The sequence below is a fragment of the Trachinotus anak genome, unplaced genomic scaffold, assembly GCF_046630095.1.
Source record: "Trachinotus anak isolate AG129_WGS33_773 ecotype Australia unplaced genomic scaffold, CSIRO_AGI_Tana_v1 ptg000024l, whole genome shotgun sequence".
NCBI lineage: Eukaryota > Metazoa > Chordata > Actinopteri > Carangiformes > Carangidae > Trachinotus > Trachinotus anak.
In genome coordinates this window covers 12,287,841-12,306,130 of record NW_027273875.1, presented here as the reverse complement: position 1 = coordinate 12,306,130, position 18,290 = coordinate 12,287,841, and the positions used below count along the sequence as shown (strand labels likewise).

At 43.7% G+C, this 18,290-nt stretch overlaps 2 protein-coding genes across 2 annotated transcripts in view; one reads left to right on the top strand and one right to left on the bottom strand.

Annotated features, from left to right (window-relative positions):
* Window positions 1-5: 5 nt before the first annotated feature.
* cyb5d2 (cytochrome b5 domain containing 2) lies at window positions 6-1,849 on the bottom strand. Its single transcript, XM_071461221.1, has 4 exons — window positions 1,489-1,849; window positions 1,125-1,265; window positions 454-637; window positions 6-302 (listed from the first exon to the last, which is right to left on the bottom strand). Exons 1-4 carry the CDS (start codon window positions 1,742-1,744, stop codon window positions 128-130), a joined length of 756 nt encoding a protein of 251 aa, XP_071317322.1. The 5' UTR covers window positions 1,745-1,849; the 3' UTR covers window positions 6-127.
* A 39-nt stretch (window positions 1,850-1,888) lies between these two features.
* Window positions 1,889-18,290, top strand: part of zzef1 (zinc finger, ZZ-type with EF hand domain 1) — a 28,478-nt gene continuing 12,076 nt past the window's right edge. The window contains exons 1-37 of the mRNA XM_071461213.1: window positions 1,889-2,438; window positions 3,148-3,292; window positions 3,425-3,619; window positions 3,798-3,981; window positions 4,072-4,271; window positions 5,053-5,263; window positions 5,424-5,540; window positions 6,369-6,547; window positions 6,816-6,914; window positions 7,007-7,098; window positions 7,193-7,338; window positions 7,655-7,760; window positions 8,328-8,546; window positions 9,249-9,340; window positions 9,470-9,690; window positions 9,836-9,969; window positions 10,070-10,140; window positions 10,234-10,348; window positions 10,510-10,675; window positions 10,851-10,972; window positions 11,074-11,196; window positions 11,389-11,558; window positions 11,659-11,740; window positions 11,831-12,032; window positions 12,289-12,422; window positions 12,545-12,785; window positions 12,915-12,994; window positions 13,097-13,187; window positions 13,275-13,761; window positions 13,851-14,015; window positions 14,384-14,503; window positions 14,643-14,804; window positions 14,961-15,093; window positions 15,779-15,917; window positions 16,064-16,229; window positions 16,330-16,592; window positions 17,070-17,242. Of these exons, the coding sequence (XP_071317314.1) occupies window positions 2,025-2,438; window positions 3,148-3,292; window positions 3,425-3,619; window positions 3,798-3,981; window positions 4,072-4,271; window positions 5,053-5,263; window positions 5,424-5,540; window positions 6,369-6,547; window positions 6,816-6,914; window positions 7,007-7,098; window positions 7,193-7,338; window positions 7,655-7,760; window positions 8,328-8,546; window positions 9,249-9,340; window positions 9,470-9,690; window positions 9,836-9,969; window positions 10,070-10,140; window positions 10,234-10,348; window positions 10,510-10,675; window positions 10,851-10,972; window positions 11,074-11,196; window positions 11,389-11,558; window positions 11,659-11,740; window positions 11,831-12,032; window positions 12,289-12,422; window positions 12,545-12,785; window positions 12,915-12,994; window positions 13,097-13,187; window positions 13,275-13,761; window positions 13,851-14,015; window positions 14,384-14,503; window positions 14,643-14,804; window positions 14,961-15,093; window positions 15,779-15,917; window positions 16,064-16,229; window positions 16,330-16,592; window positions 17,070-17,242 (6,159 nt within the window). The 5' untranslated portion in view covers window positions 1,889-2,024. The remainder of the gene's footprint in view (window positions 2,439-3,147; window positions 3,293-3,424; window positions 3,620-3,797; window positions 3,982-4,071; window positions 4,272-5,052; window positions 5,264-5,423; window positions 5,541-6,368; window positions 6,548-6,815; window positions 6,915-7,006; window positions 7,099-7,192; window positions 7,339-7,654; window positions 7,761-8,327; window positions 8,547-9,248; window positions 9,341-9,469; window positions 9,691-9,835; window positions 9,970-10,069; window positions 10,141-10,233; window positions 10,349-10,509; window positions 10,676-10,850; window positions 10,973-11,073; window positions 11,197-11,388; window positions 11,559-11,658; window positions 11,741-11,830; window positions 12,033-12,288; window positions 12,423-12,544; window positions 12,786-12,914; window positions 12,995-13,096; window positions 13,188-13,274; window positions 13,762-13,850; window positions 14,016-14,383; window positions 14,504-14,642; window positions 14,805-14,960; window positions 15,094-15,778; window positions 15,918-16,063; window positions 16,230-16,329; window positions 16,593-17,069; window positions 17,243-18,290) is intronic.

Below are 18,290 nucleotides of genomic sequence, written 5' to 3'. Positions count from 1 at the left end.
TGAGATTTCTTAATTCTAGCTCTTTATTATGAATAAGGTAATCACTGTAGAAATATCGTTTTCCTGAGTTTTGTGCTGGTAAACAGCAGGCCATGAATAGGTCCATTTGGCTGGGTCTGCCCAGAGCTTAGAACTCCTCAACAGAGCATGAGTCAGCGTGTGGAGGGCAGCCTTCATATTTCTGCAGGTTGGGGTCTTCCTCTGCTGCAGACGGGTCTTCAACACAGACACAACGAACACCACTGGATCCTGCAGAGAAGAGCTTTCGCGGCACACCCGTCCAGTCTCTCACCACTCCACCACTGAAGAGATTTAAAAAAAAAAAAAAAAACACCCAATAACACCTAATGGTGCAAGACATTCTCTACTATAGGTATGCAGTGCATCACAACATTGTTATCACATGCCCTGTAGGCTTGTTAGCATTTGATTTTGGCCTCAACCATCCCATACCTCTTCGTGGAGCACCAGACTCGTCCTCTGGCAGCGCTCCACTCTGAGTTGCAGGCTGGGAAGCGAACCATCTCAGCCGCAGACTGGGCCTTGATTCGCTGGCCTTCTGCTAGCGATGCTTCTACCTGCAACAAGGCCTCTGTGGGCTGCCCAGTGTCACTGTAGAACCGGCCCATTACCAAACCTGAAATTCACATTTTTATTTTTATTTTGTAGTGAAGATGATGGGTGTCCATTTATATTGAGAAATTACGTGAAATAAGTCAGCAGTTATTTTTTTAAACCACAGCTACAGGCTGTAGTTTTACACATTTAAGCAGTTCAGGTTTCCATTTGAAAACCCAGCTTGTAAGGAATGTGTAGAAAAAGAGCAGAGCAACCTGCCAATCTTTGAGAAACCAGGGGGCACATGAAGTTGTTCTGAAGTATCCTCAAAGACTGGGGATGAAAACATTTCTTTCTGCTACACGACCAATTATGCATCATTGTTTTCTAATCCAAACTATCTGGAAATCCCAGCTTGAACCAAAATTAAAAATGCTATCATTTATGTTATACTGTTACATATTAATGACTCTTTCCAATATTTTATGTTTTCATACAAATAAAACATATTTTGCTTGTGAATTATAAAAATAGGAAGGAGATATGTCATCTCTTTTTTCACACACCTACAGCCTGATAGTCCCTCTGGTAGAAGGCCAGCCAGTCATACAGGGCCACCACCTGCAGCGGGGAGAGACCGGACACATCATCTGTCAGGCCACTTTCTGCGAAGTCTCCCGTGATGAAGGCCAGTGAGGCATCTTTGCCTGAAAATACAGACACACACATATAGTAGAGTACAGTGGAAAACACACTAATGTACAAAAGCTGCTCTTATTGCTGTGGAATTCGTGGTTCCGATTTAGGTTTGTTGAGGGTTTGGGTGATATTCTGTGTAAGACAATGTTTAACCAGTGTCCTACAACTTAAAGGCATTAAAATATGTCTGTGGTTGAATGCTGAGAGCTGCAGGAGGAGCGGGGGAATCACCTGCCATAAAGTGATAGGCACCACCTGGTCCATAGTGCTTGTGTCCCTTATGTACATCAAAGACCTGCCCAACGATGGCCAAGTAAAGGCCTTTGCTGCCTTCCTCCCCGTCGTACAGTGATAATTCATGTGTGCTCAGGAGCCGCACAGGGGGCCCCTGGGTTGATTCATTTCCAAAATTAACGGACCAGTTGCGAGGAATGAACAACAATGCCACTGACACGGATAAAAACGCCACCAAAACATAGCAGAGCATGTTGTTCCTTCAGACGCCTCGGTACCGCGTCCATTTCTATCACATCACATCCTTTTAACCGAAAAACACACACCGCAGGCGCTTCCGTGAACTGGAACACAACCGCGCATGCGCAAAAAACCGAACTGTTGACGTACAGTACGTCAATGCGGTAGTAGTGAACGGCAGACTTCTAGCTGTAGGTGAACGTAGGAGAGGTCTGACCGGCACAACCGTCTCAAAACTGACTCTCAGTGGGCCGCAGAGATTTTTGGGGGAGCCCTAGGAAGGTGAGACAAGCATGGGGAACGCAGAAAGCGGCTGCGGTGGAGGCAGCGGCGACGAGGAAGACATAGAAACGGAGAGCCCCGGCTTCGCGGAAGACAGTCCGGCCTCTGCGGCCACTGGCGGCGGTGTCGGAGGCGGTGGCGGCTCCGGTTCTGGAAGAAGCGGAAGGGGATCGAATAACCTGCCCGTGCCCACCGGGGGACCACCTAGCCCCGGGGTCCTCTTAGAGCAAGTGAAACTGAGAGAAGCGGCGGCCCGGATTAGCGACTCAGGGGTCGCCATTCAGGAGTCTGTCCTGGCCGGGAATGAGGGTGTCCTGGTGCGGTGGCTGGAGGACCGGTTAAACCGAGGAGAAGAGTCTGTCAATGTGGAACAATTTTGTGAGATGTTGGAGAGCAGAGATGCCCCCAGAGATGAATGTGAAGAGGTATAAAGACATAGGAAAGCGTGCCTCCCATAAGTGATGTGAAATGTCATGATTTCAATTCTGTGTCCCAAGTATTAGGGTAGAGCTGCTGATAGCGGTTGTCATGCCCATTTATGATGAGTGATTTGTAAATATGATTGGCCAAGAGAGGGGCCAGATATGTCATCCTGTAAACTGTTTTGTAATCTTAAGTGTGTGCAATGAAACTAGTGAAATGAGCTGCTATCATGTCACCTTTGCTTGCCTGTTTTATTGTGCCTGGCATTTCAGCTTTGGCCTCTCTGAGCATAACACGCTGCTTTGTTGCCTGTTGCCTGACATTTGTTGTTTAACCAAAGGTTGCAGATGAATAGGTTAACTAATGAATGTATACTTTAGTCTGCTTTTGCCTTTGTGTGGCTAGACACGGAATGCCACTGCTATGCTTTAAAATCTTCACACTACTTTGGTTCCTTAAAAAAAGAGTTTTCAGGTGTAGAGCTACTACCTGTCTATTCCATGACAAAAGAGGACATGGTAAATCTATATAATCTATATAACTTAATAATAAGTAATAGACGTAGAGCATAGTGTGTGCCCTACAAATTAAGAATACCATTTGTCTAAGAAGTTCATCCTTACAGTTTTTTGTGATGGTGTGCAGGAATGTAACTGTTTGTGTCAGTATATAAAGTGTTATAATGAATACTGTCTTTGTCCCCCATGTCAGGCGTTTGGACAATTTGATGCAGAGGGGGATGGGGTGGTGGACGTAGAGAGCATGCTGATGGCTCTGAAGAACTCCAATGGAGCTAATCTACAGGGAGAGCTGAGTCATGTGATAAGACAGCTACAGGCGTGCTCCCTAACCCCAGGTATGAGGTGTGATTTGTTTACCAGGGTGAACAAGGCCATTCTTATTTGGATAGATATTGTCACCAGACGGCAGAGGACTTAACCCTGAAAAGCAATATCATATCACCTCTTTTCTTGTAATGTTTCCACAGGTTTTGTTGACATATTCTCCAAGACCAAAGACCGGTTAGGGGCGCATGCCTCTAAGATCCTTAAGTTCTTACACAGGAATCGTATTCCGAGCAGTGCCATCCCTTTCCCTATCTTAGAGGGCTACAATAGCATCTGCACCATGAGGTCCAGTGTGGTCCAGGACTTCTTGGAATTCCTCTTGCAGAAGGAGAAAGGTGAACACAAAAAATGTCTGGCTAGTGCTGAATAAGGGATTTGAACTGTATATTTCTGAAAGTTGTCCTGCGTACTTTAAGCATATGAAAACAGTAAATATATATTTAGCAGTGCAGCTGTCTCCCTTTGCTGCACAACTTTGAGGCAGTTGTCCTAATCTGTATTAGTTTCTTTCAGATTTAGATATCCAGTACAGAGCAGAGCTGGACCGTGATCCGGAGGTGGACAAGGTCAAGGTGGTCACACAGTGCTACAGCACGATAGAAGCTTCATCTAATGTTTCTGACATTTACAAGATGACAAATGGAGAAACTACATCCTTCTGGCAGTCAGATGGCAGTGCACGCTCACACTGGATCAGGTAATATCTGACTCAAGACTTTGCTGCTGATTGTCACGCATGCTTGATCCTTGAATGATGGAAGTTTTGGCATCAATTTCTGTTTCCCAGATTGAAAATGAAACCAGATGTGGTTTTGAGACGGCTGGCCATTGCTGTAGCTTCTAATGACCACAGCTACATGCCGCAGCTGGTCTCAGTTGCTGTGGGGAAAAACCGGCGTTCCTTGCAAGAGATCAGAGATATCCGCATACCCAGCAATGTCACAGGCTATGTAGCTCTCTTGGAGAATGCCAACATCACACACCCCTGTGAGTCACCCACCACCTGTCAATCTGTCTGCTTAGTTGTGTTTACTAATCTTGGGCTTTTGTGTTCCTTCACTGATGCATGCTCATTAGCTCCCCTCCGGTGAAGGCATAGCAAGGTCTCAGCTACACAGGAGCAATGCTGGGTTCATAGATAGTTGAGTGGTTAATATTTTTACTTTTTAATCCTCATACAAGCTGCCACGAGCCTAGGACTGAAGGGATCTAATCCAGGGATTGGTGTTTTTTTTTTTTTTTGTTATTGTTTTTTTTCTCCAGTTTTAACTCAGGTTTTTTTTTGCCTCAGGTCTTAAAGGAGCATCTTGTGCAGCCAGTAGCCCACATGTCCACCTTATTAGAAGTTGTCTAGCCACAGTCTAGCCAGACTAAAACTGACAAGAGATGTGAACGAATGAGGGTAACATCAAGTGAGAATCAGAGGCAGCTGTGAGCAATAAAAGTCAGACAAATATTAGCAGAAGTTTCAGCGATGATGACAAACTCGGCAATGTATTCTGAAAGCAATCCTGTGGTTTGCAGCTCTATGTACGGGCTGAATCCTTCACAGTCTTGTGTTTTGTAAATGGCAATGCTAAGTGCTGCAAATAATTTTATACATGGGCAAACTGAATTTTTTATTACTAGAAGTGATGTTTTATTTCTGGCTCCCTTAGTCAACATCCATTTTAAGTCCTACTCAGAGGATGAAGCAACTGACTGTGGCATTTTTGCACCATGTATTCCATCAGTCTGCTAACTGCATTATCTCCTCACCAAACCCCAGACATCCAAATCAACATTAAGCGGTGCCTGAGTGACGGATGTGACACGCGGATTCATGGCTTGAAGACTCTTGGCTATCAGATTACCAAGAGTAAAGAGGTGTCTGTTTCGGATGCTTCAGCCATCTGGTACCTGTCTCTCCTCACCTCCTTGGTCACTGCCTCCATGGAGACTAACCCTGCACTGGCTCAGACTGTCCTTCAGAGCACACAGTAAGACACACTACTCATGCCTTTGCAATGTATATTTAAAAAAACAAAAGAGTGCAACAATCTTTGTAAGTAAGCAATATGATGTTTCAATTCTTATTGCACTGAGTCAAGTGTAGTGATATGTCCAGTCAGTGTTTTTTTTTTTGTGTTCTCCTCCTAGAAAAGCCTTACGGCACATGCCACCTTTGTCCCTAACGCCGTCATCCACAGAGTTCCCCAAGTTCTTCTCTCTGAACATCCTGGAGGAGGTGGATGGATTTCTGCTCAGGATAGCAGAGTAATGACCCGCAGGGATTACATCAGCACACTCACCCATCACTGCCACACTGGGCTCATAATGCTGACACCATCACAATGAAATCAGACTGGAATCAAAGTATTGATTGTGTGGGGCAATGACACACTCTTACCATTTCATTTGATATACTGTAATTCCTTCAGCAGGGCTCAGGGTCTTTATCAACAACAGAAGCAACAATATGACTGAAATAATCTTGTCAGTCAAGGAGTTATCAAATTGTCATGTTATTGTGGGCTGCATGTATTCATGCAAGACTCTTTACTGGAGTATTTTGCAGTCATGCATTTAACACAATGGTAGTGGAATGAGTCATGAAACCCTTGCACATTAAACATTTTTCTTATGAGGCCTTAAGCTATAGTTTGTTTAATTTCAAACATCCAAATTGATGTAGTTGAGATAGTTTGTTTACATCTGGATTTCATTTGGACCAAATGTATCCATCATGTTGTAGAAATGCTGTATTTAACACAGGCCCCAGTGGCTGGTGGCCTCTGAGAACCAGACTTTCGAGTCCACATTTCTCCCTTAAAGTTAGACACTGGAGTAGATGATTCATGGGAACAACTTTTGCCACTAAACAAAATTAGCCAAGTGTTATACCGGGAATGTAAGTGCTGTATTAAGATTGACTTGGAAAAACATCTTAAACCTATCCTTTAAGATGTGAGGGCACACTTATGACCATCCATGAATATATACTTAGACGGCCAGAAACCCAGTGTGAAATAGAAACATAAATGATTATTTAATGTGACTAAGTGCACCCCATAACTAACTTAACATTTCTTTGCTTCTGTGTAGCTGCTGTGTTAGTCCTGATGCAGAACTGACCCTTCTGGCATTCGCCCTGGCCAGAGGCAGCGTGGCAAAAGTGCTCCAGGCCCTGTCCTGCATCAGCGATCATTTAGAGACCAAGTATAAGGCCTCCTCCCTCATCGTGTCTATGGCCTCCGTTAGGCTGCGACTACTCTATCGCAATGGTAACGTGAACACCCCTATTTTACTCTCACAGAAGGACTCTCACTCACAGAAGGACATTTGAAACCATAGACCTGGGAGAGAAAGTGCTTAGCACACAAGGAGCAGATGCATTAGTAAACTGCTAATTCTGTTACAATGCTGCACTTTGCAGTGTGTTGATCATAGCCTCTCTGTGCAAGAATGAAATTATAATCTGTATGGAAAATGAATGATTAATAATGTTGTAATAGAAAATAAACTGTCATCATGATTGATGTTGCATTGTAGGGAAGCCCCTCCAGCTGCACCTCCAGGCCTGTGATGTAAAGAGTAAAGAGGAGAAATCAGGACCGGAGAACATGCTCACAGAATCTTCCACTGGAGACGGTACAACAGCTGAGATCAACAACAATTCATCTTCAGCTTAAGTGCAGTATGAACATGTCCCCAAGTACAACTGAACGTCTGTTCCTCCTCAGGTTTTCTCACAGAGAGCGGCAGGAAGAAAGCCAGTGTGATCCTGTCAACAGAGGACCAGAGCAACTTCCAGGTCACTCAGATGAAAATCAAAGTGAGGCTCCCTATGATTTCACCCAATCTGTGATAACGCTGACAATGATAGAGGATTACTGTACATAACCTTTGCTCTCTGGTTGTGTGATAAGGTGCGAAAAGGAGCCATTGGAGCGAAATGTGGACTGGTGTTTGCTTACAAGGACGAAGACCCTTTTGATGCAGAGAAACATTTCAAGAGGTTCAAGAAGTATGATGTGTGGGACTACAAGGACTACAAAGAGTTTGTACAGGACAAGTAAGGATCCATCAGTAACTGTTTGAGCTTTATTATTCATTATATTTTATTTTAGTGTGCTTTTGTGTTTATGTTCTTAATATGTGTTATCAATTAAAATGTTGACAAACCTTTAGTAAGAGAGGACAACTATGTTTAGTAAATAGTACTGAAGAGTACATGTGGCTAAAAACATCACTTCAGTGAACCATCCAGAATAAGGAGATTGCAGTTGACAGTAGTTTCCCTGTACTGTGGATACCCCTCAGCAATGTGGGGGTCTGCCTTAGTGGTTAATGTGAATGGCTGACACACCACTCTGTCATCTGACCTGCAGTGTGAGGATTCCAGCACAGTCTGAGGACGAGCCGATTGGCTGGTTTGAGCTGGAGGAGGACTGGAACGATGTGGAGATCAAGCTGCAGCAGTGTCGAGTTGCAAAGGTACATACTGCGTCCAGTGAACACTAAGATACAATTTTACTTTGTCCTCTTTATTTATTTGAACCTCATTATTTAACATTTGTGTTTGTGTATGTCAACCCTCAAGCAGTTACTCATTAAAAGATAAGACATTAGATAAGATAATATTTAACATTTTTCTTTCGGTTAAAAAAATCACACAAAAAACCAAAACCACCAAAAAATTGATCCTGATAGCAGATATTATCTGTTTATCCAAAACATGATACAGTATATCTTATTCCATGACAGCATATAGCTGCAGCTCCATGAACACTGCAGTTCGTTTTGAGTCAGTCCCACAACTATCGTCATGCTGTCTCAAATACTCACTAATATCAGAGCATTAGATGTGTATTCAATTTCAGTGGAAAATCTGCTCCAACAAAAGCACCATTTCCTCCTGTTTGAGTCATGTTTGCTAGAAACTACAATGCCCAGCTGTCTTTGGAAATTATTTAACCCCTTTAAGAAATGAAAGCATACACTTGGGAACATGTCTTAAAGAATCTTTCTTCACTAGAAACCTCTGTTTCCTTGTCTTCCCAGTTCCTGATGGTGAAATTCCTCTGCGCCAGGCAGGACTCTGCTGAGCGCCTTGGTGTGCAGTCCATTAGCTTCAGTGGCTACCTGTGCCCTGGGGCAGAGAGGCTGGGAGATCTGGATGACCTGAGTCCAGAGGGAGACAGGGTCGACCGCGATTCTGTTTCTGGCCTTTGCCTTCTTAACAAGACTCTATTCTTCATTCAGCAGCTTACACGAGACATGGTAACTACTGGTCCCTGCTTGAAAGTAGTACAGGATGTGCAACATTTAAATATCGTTAATATCAGTAGTATACAGTAGGTTAGTATGATTACCAGTAAATGTCATTCTTCTTCTATAGCTGAAAATATTGGAGGCTTTTACATTACATGATATATTGTGTGCCACCATGTTATATTTGTGGGAAATTTGCTGAATTGCTTCACGGCACCATACAGTAAAAAAGACTAATGGGAAATATCTTTCAGCATTAATCCCTCTTTAAAATTACCTCACACCAAACAACAACAGCAAATAAGATGGAGAACAAGTAGAAACATCCTCCTTTTAACAGAAAGCATAAAAAGCTCTATGAGAGATATTACTACTTCACACCGCACTGGCCTGAGATAGAGACTATGCTAAGTGTGTTGACTAGGGTCTTGTGTTGTATCAAAGTAGTATATTTAATTTGCTGAACTAACTAGCTCACAGCTTTATGTGTTTAATCTTTACTCAAACTTATTTCACCTTCCCTACATTCATTACTTTATTAGTGATGAGTCAATCTGCTCACTTGTGACCATTAGCAGACATTGCAACATCTCCTTTACAGTATTGCTGAACTCCTGTGGGTGAATGAGTGCTTCACAACTTGACAGAATGATGAACGTGTCCTGTTTTAGTGTTGAACACTGTCAAACAGTTGTCTGTCTGTTTCTGTAGGATGCCTCTCACTTCAAGCAGAAGTATCTTCTGGACTTTGGTGCTCTCAGCCTCAGCCTCTTCTGGGACTTCTACAGTAAACTCAGGGAGATGTGAGTGACAGTCCTGTGTGTACAAATGCTCATCACAGTAATATCTACCATTTGGATGATCAGTCCCAAGAGGAAGTAGGAAAAATGTAGCCATATTAAGGTCTCATCATGCACATGTCTTTGTCTCAGTGAGGGAGAGGAGGTGTTGAAGAGCAGAGTTCTGCTGCTCCAGTTGATGCAGAACTGTTTCCCCATGCTGCCCAACCCACTGGAGTCCCAGGGCCCAGAGGAGAGCAGAAAGCCAGATGAGGGAGCCACAGGAGCGGCTTGTCCATCCACGTCCAGCAGTGGAGAGCCCCTGAATGACTCTGTTAGGGCTGTGTGGGAACTCTACACTCACCTCTGCCACAGTAAGAAACCTGTCACCTTTCATTCGTCTGGGAGCAGTAAAAAGTCTTTGGTTCTCTGTAGAGACTCATTGGACAGCAGCAGCTTGCCATGATTGATTTGTGAGAAATCTATGTGGTGATAATAATACTCATGTTTGTGTTTTAGTTGTGGATGGTCCAGAGGGTGAAACATTAGTGGAAAAAGCTTTGCACAAGGAAGCAGTCAAGGCCATTCTTAATGGAGCTGCTGTTTTCTTCCCGGACAAACACGTCAGGCGGGACAAACTCTTCCACATGATGGTGAGTTTATAAAACCAGCAATAATTATAATTATTATAATAATATCAATATAATAATAATAATAATGATGCTGATGATGTAATTATATTACTTTTTACAGAAAAATATTACAGAAGAGGATCAGCCAGAGTCAGTAAAGGTGACGTTTGAATCACTTTGTAATTACTTCAGGTGAGCTCACTGTAGATCTATACACACATCATCATAGTCCCGCACACACTCGCATCACAATGCAACAGTAAGAGCTGTGTTTCCTTTACACAGTGACCAGGATCCAAGTGGCCTTCTCCTGCTCCCACCTAAAGGAGCGCCCTCGGACTTTGACATCAGCCCCATACTGTCAGTCATGGAGACGCTGCTGCTGGTGGCAACAAGAGAGGTGAGACCTCTGTCACACACACGATGTCTCAACTGTTTCATTGTGTTATTTACCATTTACCACCAGTCCTCTCTTATGTCTTCATGTCTTACTGTGAAATCACATGTTTCTATCTACTTCTCTAATGTTCCTTCTTGTTCAACCTGTCTTCCATCTCTCAGTGTGAAGTCATGATGGTGGGTGAGAGTAGTGGAGCCAGCAGGACGGTGTTGCTGTCCTTGTTCTGGGCACTGCAGGGTAGTCTGCTCTCCTGGTGCTACCTGCAGCTCAGAGGAGGAGCTTCCACAGCTATTGCTATGGAGCTGGCAAGAAACATCCTACTAAAATGTGAGATACAGTGACATTGTTGCATTGCTGATGTTCTTACAGCTACAGCTATTTTCAGGGTTGGGTTCTGTGTTTACAGTTGGATGATATAACAAGAGCACACAGCCTGATGATTCATCTTACAACGGAGAAGAATTAATGAAATATGGTTTGTTTTGACCTGCTCTCTCAATAGATGTGGATCAGTTCCTGGGAAGCATCAAGACCATCCTGGGCTCCCTGTTGGAGAGATACACTGGTGCTGAAATCACTGACAAGCTAGGCAGCTCCATCCTAGCCACAGTCTTCAGACAACTGGTAATGCACTCATTACATCTTGTGATTTTTAATTTCCCTCATGCACAATTACAGAGTTAATCACACTGAATGAATTTGAATAATCGTTCTGGTCCTGGCAGATGATTTTCCTCCTGGAGCTGTGCTCTTTGGACATCCCTCACAGTGTGTTGCTGAAGAGCTTTTCCTCTCTGGTCGAGCTACTGAAGAGCCTATCCAGTGACACTGGAGACATCTTTTCTAAGGTTAGTCTACCCTGACCTTAGACCTCAATGCACCTGAATGTATACACCCTGTCGGAAAGGGGAAAGTGCAGTGAGGTGTAAAGGAGCATAACATGGAAACACTCAAGCAAAGTACATCAACTTTAAGTAAAATATTTGAGTTGCTTTCTACCACTAATAACAAATATTGACTGCACATCATGTCACTGTCAGGTGGATCAGGAGAGCTGGCACCAGCCGCAGCAGCCAGTGGTGCTGAGGACCTGGAACATGGAGTCCCCTCACAACTATGAGAACAGCCGCCATGAGACCAGCATCTTTGCCTGTCCTGGTGCTACCTCCTTTGAGGTGGAGTTTGATGAACGCTGTGAGACAGAGAAGAGGTGACTTACATAAAATATTCAAATGTTTTTTTGTTTGTTTTTTTTATCTGCATTGGTATTGATTTCACTTACCCATCCTCTATACTCTTGATATTCACAGATATGACTACCTAGAATTCACAGATTCTAGAGGTGGCAAGGTCCGCTATGATATGAAAGTTGGAACTGAGAAGTGGCCAAAGGTGGGATATTATACTTAATTATCTCCATATGAAACAGTTTTGTTGCTTAATTCCTTGACACATATCTGTTGTTTGTCTTTGCCCTTTCAGAAAGTGACATTTGACGCTGGACCTCAGCTCCAGTTCCTCTTCCACTCTGACAGCAGTAATAACGAGTGGGGTTACAAGTTCACTGTGACGGCACTGGGTCTGCCAGACATCACCATTTCTTGGATGTCAGATTTGCAGCTGCTGGTGGCTCGTCTGATGGGTCGTCTTGCATCTAGAACTCTGGCACTGAAATCACCTCATGGTAAAAACCACAACCTTTATCAAACAAAAGCTTGTGTTCTTAGGTGTTTCTGTGTGTAAAGTTTGGGAATTACCACATTGGACCATATTCAGATCATTTCTGTCTTGACATTTGGGGTTTATGGGAGCAGAGCTGTTCAACATATTTGACATGAATTAATTTCAGATCACTGCAGAATTATATTTTACTCAAGCACTTTTCAGACCTTCAGTGACAGATTGAAATGCTGACATTTGTGGGTTGCTGTTTGTTCCAGAGACACGTACTGTAAAGGAGCTTCCATCAGGGAAAATGTCCCATGTTCAGTCTTCACTGTTATGGAGACCCATCCTGCGACACGGCTTGTGTGAAACAAGGGATACAAATCAGACTAAAACACCCACAGACCAGGTATGGTCCAGGTCAAGTCTGCTTAATCCAGTTTCCTTTCAAAGAATTACATTATTGTATTGCATAATGACCTCAGCTGGTAAACATTGCTCCACTGCTTTATTGTTTTCTCTGTGTGGTAGACAAATACATGGTCTCTTGATGAGTTAATGAGCTTCCTGGAGGACTTTGCCCGTTGGAACCCATCACAGGAGCCATCAGACAGTAGAACAGAGCTGATGAAGAAACTCATGCAGTCCTGCAGAAAACAGACAATGAGGAACGAGATAGCCGCCGGGTCAAAGACAGACCAAGCTGTGAATGCCATTTGGGCAGCCATGGTGTACCACACACCAGCCCTCAGCCATGCCCTGAAGACCCACGGTAATGCTTGGCTTGAATCAGTGGTCACAGAGCAAAAGCTTGTTTTAACATGGTAATTTTGCATCGCTGATTAACTTGGTTGACTCACTCTGTTGATTTCTCCCCTCTGTTTTGTCTTTAAATGAATAGTCAATCAGGACTGCAAATCCTGTCTAAGTGAAGAGTTTGTGCAGGTGTACTCACTAGCCGACAGCATCAGAACATGGATGGTGAGTGACAGGATTCAGATCTCTGTGGATTATCTGCTGCTGAATTTATATATGATCATGTCATTGGACTGTTATCCTCATGATGCCTTTTCTCCCCGTCAGCTGGAGATGAAGCAGAGATACCTAGTTGGCAAAATGAATGTTCCTGACGAGAAGGAAGGGGTTCCTGATGAGGTTACTATGGAGACATTAGGTGAGCCAAAGCCCACCTTTTTTCCCCCCAGCTCTGTTATATCCTGAATTGTATTTTGCTGACTTCTGTTATTTTGTGTCTCTCTAGCTGAGATGTGTATTGAGAAGAGCCTCTTGCTGTTCAGATTCGCCGCCTGTGGAGAAACATGCCAGGACAGTGACTCTCTTAAAGCTGCAGAGGGCAGCAGTGCTCTGCTCCTCCGCTCAAGTTCCATCTCAGAAGGGGACTTCCAGGCCAGCCCCTCTCTGGGACCTCAGACTGCAGGGGCAGAGGAGGCCAGTGACGTCACGGCAGGGCAGAGCAAGTCCCCCAGTGCTCAAGCCCAAAACTCATCTTCTTGTGGACAGAGCAGGCGAGGCCACAGAGGTTCCACAGAGAGCCTCTCATCCCAGCCAGGGGAGCCAGCCTCACCATCTGCCTTCCCCCGTAAACCCCCATTCAGTCGGGCACGCCTCCGCCTCCTGTCCTGTCGATCTATAGAAGAGCCCCGCATGATCCCCTCTGTCAAGGATCGCTACCCAATACTCAAACACATCCTAAACTTTATAAGGGACCAGGCTCTCACAACAGCGAGGTTACTGACCTCCATTCTCCTATTTTGAATTTTGTATTTGTGTTATTTGTACCATACAGAGTTAAGTAATCAGGTCCTTCTTCCTGTAGCATTCTGCAGACCCTGTCCCTGAACAAAGCCCAGGCTCTGAGCGTGTGCAAAGTCCTGGAGATGGTTCAGCAGTGTTTGCATTCCCTGGGAAAGCCACATCTCTTCCAAGCCCCCTGCATCCTGTTCCTACAGGAGCTGCTGGCATGCCAGAAAGACTTCACCAGGTACATCTGTAGGAAATCTTTTCAGCTCAAGTGCAACAACAGTCACTTTTACATGGTGTATGTTAATACTTCAGTCTAGCACAGCTGTGTAAATGTTTGTGTTCCCAAAGTATCGAAATATGAAAAACACTATGGACTGGCTTCTGAGGTGATAAAAAGGAGGGATCATAGTAATGCTAGAATAGATTGATCTGACCTGTGCTATTGATGACAGTATTAGAGTTGCCAAATTTATGTCTCTGGAGATTTAGTATTCACCAATATCAGTTTGACACTGAATAGCAGGTACATTTTTACAAGGAGATACATTTTGTGCAGACATTCAACTGCGCAGTAATATTTAATACATGATTTTCTTTTGCTTTCAGTTATTTCTCTCAGTTGTCTGACAGCGGGCAGAAGCTTGGAGCTGAGGTGAGGCGTTCATACCATCACTTGGTGCTCATGCTTGTGGAGGCAGTTCAAGGCTTCAGCAGCCTCACTGAGAAGTAAGCTCCTATCATTGCAACCCACCATGTTCACTCTCAACTAGATTCAAAAGAGATTAAAAAGCTATTGCAGAAGTGATTAGTGTAATTCAAAGTGTGTGTGCAGTGGTGTAACCTGACAATCATCACTGCTCTCCAGAGCCCTGCTACCGGCCCTGTCATGTGTGCAGACCTGCTTGTTGCACCTTCTAGACATGAGCTGGGAGGTACACGACCTTCCTCTCTTCCTGAATATCAAGCTTCCTGACCTGCTGCTCAGCATGTCCCAGGAGAACATCAGCGTCCATGACATTGCCATCAGGTAGAAACAGCCCCACCTCAGAAAATAAGGCGCTGCACAGTGAAAAATGATATTGCTAAGTCTAACAAAAGACAAATATTTACATTTTTACAAGATGTTTTCCCAGCCACTCTGCAGAGATGATTGATTCTTTCTGTGGTTTAAATTCATTTTTAGTCAATGGACAGAGGAAGACGAAATTGCAGACTACAAGAAGAACCAGGAGTGGATGGATGAGTGTATGGATGGGATGTTTGAGAAGTGGTATGACAAAATTGAGGAGGAGGACTCCATGGAGGACAGGAGAAAGGTACTGTACATTAAAATGCATGAAAGACATAAAAGAGCAATCATTAGCAAACAAAGACAAGAGCTGTCTACAGAAACAAATGGCACTCACTGTTTAACCTGACTGCCACCAAGTGCTTCTTTGCTCTCTTTTCTTTCCTGTGTATCTCGGTAATAGAGCAGATATAGTTCTGCAGGTAATGCATTTAAAGACAAACTGCGACCTTACAACCTGCCATTTAAAAAAGATGCTGCAATATTAAAGGATATGTCTAACATCTGAGTACACAGTCATGCTAGTGGCTCTGCGAGGCTGGACTTGAGGCACAGCAGTTCTTTTTGCTAACATACTCACAATGACAGCGTGAATATGCTAATGTTTTGCTGGTATAATGTTCACCATCTTAGTGTCACAAAAGCATCACATTAAAATTTCTGTATATCTGACAAACAAGACAAATCCACACACAAACACACATTAATGGTTAAAACTGAGGTAAATACTGTAATCTGTATTTCCAGTCGTAATGTGACCCAATCTGTAAACCCTTCTGGCTTTAATGCTGTTTATGTACAATGTAGGTTCAACAAGCTGTGGGTAAGGACATGACTGAGCTAGGATCTGTGTAAAGGTTTTCTCAGCAGAGGGAGGAAAGTTTGATGATAATGCTGTGTAAAATAAAATATGTACCTGGTCCTATCCACAGATGCACATGTTCATTGCACGCTATTGTGACCTGCTCAACGTTGTCATCTCCTGTGACGGCTGTGAGAGGATGGCACCTTGGCACCGCTACCGTTGTCTTCAGTGCATGGACATGGACCTCTGCAAGACCTGTTTCCTCAGTGAGCTCACACACTCCACTTCACTACTCATGCAGTCGCACAAGATTATCTGTTAAAGTTTAAGCAAACAGGGCAACTGCACTAATTGTTAGTCTGGTAAAAGCTTTGGGGCAAACCAAACTGTGGATGTGTGTGTTTTTAACAAGGTGGAGCCAAGCCTGAAGGACATGAGGATGACCATGAGATGGTAAACATGGAATACGCCTGTGATCATTGCCAGGGGCTCATTGTAGGCAGCAGGATCAACTGCAACGTGTGCGAAGACTTCGACTTGTGCTTTGGGTGCTACAATGCTAAGAAGTATCCTGACAGGTGACACATTTGATCTTATGCTGTTAAAACACAGTAATATTGCAGTGGTTTACCTCAGAGTTGTTAACTTATTATTTTTTTTTTTTATTCCCACCTTCAGCCATCTGCCCACCCATCGGATCACAGTGTACCCCATGGTGACCATACGAATCAGCGACCGACACCGCTTGATCCAGCCATACATCCACAACTACTCCTGGCTGCTATTTGCTGCTTTGGCCCTGTACACATCCGAACTGAGCAGTGAAAAGCAGATGGAGGGAGAGTCATTAGACTGCAACACCTTGAGCCAGGCAGCGGCCCTGCAGACACGCTGCTCCCAACTCATCACTGATTGCTTGCTCAAGGGGCAGACTGGCAAAGGTTAGTGCAAATCCCAGTTTTATTTTTAAAGGAATAATTCAACATTTTGGGAAATGAAGCTAGTCCGAGCAGACTGTCAGCTTAGTTTAACACACAGGCTATAAGAAAGGGGAAACACTGAGCCTGGCTCTGTCCAAAGTTAAAAAAGTAAAGCAATTACATGTGTGGACTGTCCTAGCTGGGTGCAGTGACTTCCACTGGTTGCCTGGCAACCTTACTACTGATGTGACACAATCATCTAATTCTTGGGAAGAAAAGGAAGCATATCCCCCAAAATGTTGAACTATATCTTTAAATAAAACTCTGGCTTTGGGAGAGGGTAAATTTCCTCTATTTTCTCTCATTTTTAAATTAGAGTTGTTAAAGGAGGGTGTATCTCTGTTAACCAATTTGTCACATTCATATTCTTCAAACCTGTATTTTATTTATTTATTTTATTTATATCCTTTATGGCTAACCTTGTCTGCCGTTCTGTAGGTCTACGTTCCTCAGCTTTGCTCGCTCTGCTGTCCTCCAATGAATCATCTTCTGATAGTGAGCTGTGTCCAGTCTCTCCGGAGTCCTTTCAGGAGCTCAGTACAACCACTGACACCTCCTCTCTACCTGGCAGCACCACAGCGATCTGCTCCCCGTCATCTCCCAGGGACAAGGTGAGGAACAGGAGCCATGTTAGAAATTATATGAAGACTGAATGATACCATTATGGTTGCAGGAAGTAGAACACACACACACACACACAAACAAACTGAGCAGATATTATTACTATACACATCTATCAATGAGTTCATTAGAAGAGTAGATGTATAGAAAAACATGCCTGGAAATATTTTAGCTGATATACAAACAGACCTGGAGACATGTACATGTGTTTGCAGTTGTATGCATTTGGGCACAAACCTGGGCCAATGATGTATATTATTGATTTTTGAGAAGAGGTAAATAGTAGCCCTGCAGCAGATGTTCAAATGGTAATGCACTGTTTATTTTATTCATCAGTAATTCATCATCAGCATGTTCAAAGGTTTGGGCACCCTACTTAGTAACCTCCCTTTGGGAAATATCACAGCTGACAAGTGCTGTTTGTAGCAGTTTAGATTCTTTCTATTCTTGATTTAGGAATTTTCAGCCACTCGTCCTGCAGATCACCTCAGGTTCTGAAATAACTTGTGTTTCTTGAAGTAGCTTTCGGTGGCTTAAGAGGTCTGCTTTGGATCATTGTCCTGCTGCTGAAGCCAGTCTCTGGTCATTTTCAGTTTCTTGACTTCATGACATTTGCAGCCAGAGTTTGCTGATATTTAGTGAAATCCATGCTTCCCTTTATCTGTGCAATGTGCTTTGCAGACTTTAGACACTGATATTTGTGATGAGGTCACAGAGGTCACAGATTGGGTTTCCTTTTGATGACTCTTCCATATAGACATTGTACTGTTGTGCATGAACGCTGCACAGTGGAACGTTGCACCACCACTCCCGTGTCATCTTCCTGCAGCTCCTCTGCAGTCATATGGAGGTTTTGCTTTGCCTTTCTGCCCAGCAGAGGTGCAGTTTTATCTCAGTGTTTTCTTGGTCTTCCAGATCTTGTCTTGACTTGCTCAGTTCCACTTAACCACTGTCTCATAAAGACATTTTGGACAATTTCAAGCTGGAAGCACTTTGATATCAGTTTTTGAGTTCATGAAAAAAGGAATAGAGAGTCTT

What these genes read in the sequence shown, in the direction of transcription:
- cyb5d2 (XM_071461221.1), bottom strand. Translation starts at nt 1,744, where the DNA reads ATGCTCTGCTATGTTTTGGTGGCGTTTTTATCCGTGTCAGTGGCATTG. An exon ending in TGCCTATCACTTTATGGCAG is followed by an intron (nt 1,266 to 1,488) that starts GTGATTCCCCCG and finishes CTGTATTTTCAG; the next exon opens with GCAAAGATGCCTCACTGGCC. An exon ending in GTCTGGTGCTCCACGAAGAG is followed by an intron (nt 303 to 453) that starts GTATGGGATGGT and finishes AAATCTCTTCAG; the next exon opens with TGGTGGAGTGGTGAGAGACT.